This window comes from Parus major, chromosome 8, assembly GCF_001522545.3.
Source record: "Parus major isolate Abel chromosome 8, Parus_major1.1, whole genome shotgun sequence".
Taxonomy (NCBI): domain Eukaryota; kingdom Metazoa; phylum Chordata; class Aves; order Passeriformes; family Paridae; genus Parus; species Parus major.
In genome coordinates, this window is record NC_031777.1 from 30,390,217 (window position 1) to 30,392,302 (window position 2,086).

The 2,086-nt window shown below is 51.7% G+C and overlaps 1 protein-coding gene across 1 annotated transcript in view; it reads right to left on the minus strand.

Annotated features, from left to right (window-relative positions):
- Positions 1-486, minus strand: part of LRRC7 (leucine rich repeat containing 7) — a 57,472-nt gene extending 56,986 nt beyond the window's left edge. The window contains exon 1 of the mRNA XM_033516256.1: positions 269-486. Within this exon, the coding sequence (XP_033372147.1) occupies positions 269-457 (189 nt within the window). The 5' untranslated portion in view covers positions 458-486. The remainder of the gene's footprint in view (positions 1-268) is intronic.
- Between the last annotated feature and the right edge of the window lie 1,600 nt (positions 487-2,086).

Consider the following 2,086-nt stretch of genomic DNA (forward strand, 5'->3'; position numbering starts at 1 on the left):
TTTGAAAAGCAGGGATAGAGGATCCAAAGGCAGCGGTGACTCCTGATCCAGGTTCTGGACACCACAGGAATTTCCAGAACCATTTCTTTTGGAGAATTGTTTTCCCCAGTTTCAGGCCCAAGCTGTCTCATTCCTGTGCTGTGAAGGAGGAGCAGCAGTCCCTACTCCCCCAGTCCAGCCCCAATTCCAAGGAATATCCCCAGATTCCATCTCCACCTCTCCCCAGGAGCTCCCGCAGTCCCGGAGCCGGGCACAGGACAGGGATTACCTTGGGAAGCTCCTCGATCTGGTTGGCATCGAGGTAAAGCTCCTCCAGGGTCCGCTCGAAGTTGAAAACCTCCTTTGGCACCTGCTGCAGGCCACAGTGGGAATAATCCAGCACGGAGACGATCTCCTCCTCCCCGCGGAAACACCGGCACGGCACCAGGCGGCCGATCAGCTTCCTTTTGGAGGTCATCTCCAAGCAGCATACTGAGGGAAAAAGGGAGAAAAAACGGGGTTCTGACAGCAGCAGCGCTCTGGGGAATGTTGTTGGGAGTTGTTCTATGGATTGCAGCGCACTGAACGCGGTTTTCCCCAGGGAGATCCAGAGCGGGCATTGTGCAGGGTTTGTGGAACCTTTCTGGAATGGAGAGGTGGGATTTGGAGTGGGGTGAGAAAACCTGGACCCTGCAGCTGTTCCCCACCTGGGATGGAAGGGAACGCACCAAACCCAGCCACAAGCCCGGCTTTGATGGGAAAATGAGCCATGGGAAGCCACAAAACCCAAACCCATCCATGGGAGCACAGAGCCACGGCCGGTCCCAGCCCGGTCCCGGCAGGGGCTCAGGGGGAGACACCTGGCTGTGATTCCAGGGAAATGGGAATTATCCCTGGATCCCCCACAGCAGCAGAGCTCCCACAGCCACTTCCCAGAGCCTCCTGCAGCAGCTGAGGAAAGCAGGAATGGAATCCTTGGCTACAGAGCAATCCCAAACCCTTCCTGCTCCTCCCGTGCCACCACGCTCTGCTGGAAACTCCAAGAGGGGATTTAGCAAAATCCACTCCTTTTCCTGCACTAAAATACACATCCAGGAGGTTTTCCCAGGCTTCTGCCACCCTCAATCCCAGCGATCAGAGCCTCCTCAGCCCAGCAAGCGCCTTCCCACAGCGCCCTGCCCCAAGAGCGGATTTGGAACACGTCAAACACTCCCTAAATCCATCCTGGACACCTTCAGGAGTTACTTAAACATTCTGGATAAGCCAGGCTGTCCTGAAATGTATTTACCACAAAGGCAAGGAGGGCTCAACCTTCAACTCCTGTTTTCCAAACAGCTCCCAGGGTTTTGAGTCGTAAAAAAAGGCACTAAATTAGTGCAAATAAAGCAAAATAAGGCTTTTGTAGAAAGCTCCGGTATGGAATGGAAGGACGATTGAAATGAGTGGAATTTCACGCCCTGTGGGCTTGTGGTAATTAAACCTTTTATTAATTTCAGCATTATTAATTCCTCCCCTGGACTAGTTCCAGCTTTGGTAATTACACTTCCCTACTTTTTGCTCTCTCCTGATGTTCAGAGATCCTTTCCTTGGTGCTGGTGGCTGCTCATGGAAAAGGATCAGTCCAGGAGCCAGAGCAGCTCCATCCATTCCTGAATCCCTGCAGGGGATTCCTCATCCCTCTTCCACCTCCTGGAAACACCAGAGCTTGGTGCTTTTCCCCATTCAGGAGCTAAAATTCCCCACAGCTGAGTCCTGAGCTCACTGCCCCACGTCACACATTGCACAGGAAGATCAGACCCTCCAAAAGAGCTCAAAAATGAGATTATTTCTTGAATGAAGACGCATAAATGAGGAAAGCAGCATAAAATAACCTGCTCCTGCTCAGCTCCAGCAAGCAGCTCATTATCACTTCCTGCAGTTTATTGTCTTATAAAGAAACTCCTTCATCCGAGGAAAACGGGAGCTTTATGGAAATCAATGCCAATAAAACACAATCCCTTCTCAATTCACGGATCTTTTGTGCAGGAAAACACTAATCCCTGTTTATCAGGAGGCACAGGAGAAGCCTCACCTGCTGGAAAGAGAGAGAAAACTGCTGCTGGTTCAC